The sequence below is a fragment of the Austrofundulus limnaeus genome, unplaced genomic scaffold (assembly GCF_001266775.1).
Source record: "Austrofundulus limnaeus strain Quisiro unplaced genomic scaffold, Austrofundulus_limnaeus-1.0 Scaffold179, whole genome shotgun sequence".
Taxonomy (NCBI): Eukaryota; Metazoa; Chordata; class Actinopteri; order Cyprinodontiformes; family Rivulidae; genus Austrofundulus; species Austrofundulus limnaeus.
In genome coordinates this window covers 1190014-1191568 of record NW_013952581.1, presented here as the reverse complement: position 1 = coordinate 1191568, position 1555 = coordinate 1190014, and the positions used below count along the sequence as shown (strand labels likewise).

General features: G+C 55.2%; 1 protein-coding gene across 1 annotated transcript; it reads right to left on the bottom strand.

Moving 5' to 3' along the window:
* Positions 1–52: 52 nt before the first annotated feature.
* On the bottom strand, positions 53–1513 carry insm1a (insulinoma-associated 1a). The gene has a single exon (XM_014017960.1). The coding sequence runs from the start codon at positions 1335–1337 to the stop codon at positions 312–314; it is 1026 nt and encodes a 341-aa protein (XP_013873414.1). The 5' UTR covers positions 1338–1513; the 3' UTR covers positions 53–311.
* Positions 1514–1555: the final 42 nt, after the last annotated feature.

The following is a 1555-nucleotide window of genomic DNA, read 5'->3' as shown; positions in this document are numbered from 1 at the left end:
CGTTTGTTCTGAAAGGTTCTGTTTGAACCAACCTTTAATAAAAATAGAGACGTCTGAGTTTGGGTTTATTTTTGGAATAACAGAAACATCCTAAACTAAGTAAACAACAACAACAACAACAACAACAACAACAACAACAACAACAACAACAACAACAACAACAAATAAATAAATAAAACAGGATTGTTTTTGTTTACTCATCATCAGAACATCAAGACAACCAACAATCAGAATCATCGGTTCAGATTCTAGACCAAGACACAGAACCAGATCTGGTTTTCTTGCTGGATCGGATCTGGGTCAAACCAGTGTCAGAAATGGTAGAAGTGGGCGGGACTTTGCTTGCAGGTGAACTCCGGTGAAGCGTGCAGCAGCCGGAAGTGACGTTCCTGACTTCCTGTGCACGTGAAGCTCTCCCCGCACACTGGGCACAGGTGGCACCGGGACGCGCTCAGGTTGAGCGGCGGTCCGTGCTGTGACGTCACGCGCTTCCTCAGATACGTTTTGCGCTTAAAACTTTTCCCGCGCTGACGGAAGCTGGACAGTCCGTCATCTGATCCAGACTCGGACGGTCCGGGACTGGATGAGTTCAGGTCCTGGCAGTCCTTTGGTTCCTCCGGTTCAGTCTTGCCGGACCTGGAGCCCTTGTCCCGGTCCTGGTTCTGAGGTCTGGGTCGGTGCCAGCGCCGGTGGGAGGCCAGGTTCGCGGGACAGCTGAAGACCTTGTCACAGTCGGGACACCGGTACTGGACCCGAACTATCCTGGAGCATCTGTGCTGGGCCAGAGAAAACGGGTCCGGGTAGGACTCTCTGCACAGCTGGCACACGAACCCGGCCCGGGGGCTCCGGTCCGGTTCTGGTTCTCCATCAACCGGAGCCGCTTTGATCTTCAGCCCCAGAACCGGGGACGTGGTGACGTCATCCTCAAAGTGCAGCCTCCTGCTGGTTTTGGTCCTCCTGGATGTGGGTCTGGATCTGAACTCCGGGTCTCCGGACGGTCGTTTAGACCCGGTGGTTCCGGTGGTTCTGGAGCTGAGTTTCAGGTTCACCGGGGCGAACAGGTGGTCCGGAGCGGGGAGCGGGATGGACTCTGCTGACTCTGTAGAGACCAAGTCCCGGGTTTGGTTCCGGCTCAGTGGTCGGATCGGACTGCAGGGAGCCTGGTAGACCCTTTCTGGGTTTCCGAACCGAATCGGCGTCCCATCCGGTTCCGGAGCGGCGGCTCTGCAGGGAGGGTTCGGAGCGCAAGCTGAGTTCTCTTCATCATCATCAGAACGGACCCGGTACCGGACCGGGCTGCTCCTCTTGTTCCGTTTCACCAGAAAACCTCTGGGCATGTTCGGGTTCGGTCCGATCTGGACTTCAGGCACATCTGCTCAAACTCACCAGGTACTGGACCGGTCCCGAACCGAGTTCAGAGTTTCTGCGCTGAACTGGTTTTAAAAACACTCGATAAGTCCCGCCCCCAAAGAGGTCCGACCAATCAGAACCGGACCGGACCAGAGGAGGAGGAGGAGGACGGTCAGAACAAAGATGGGTTAGAGTGTGGGAAAAG

Bases quoted from the DNA above. Each gene is read 5' to 3' on its own strand.
- insm1a (XM_014017960.1), bottom strand. From the start codon at position 1,337: ATGCCCAGAGGTTTTCTGGTGAAACGGAACAAGAGGAGCAGCCCGGTC.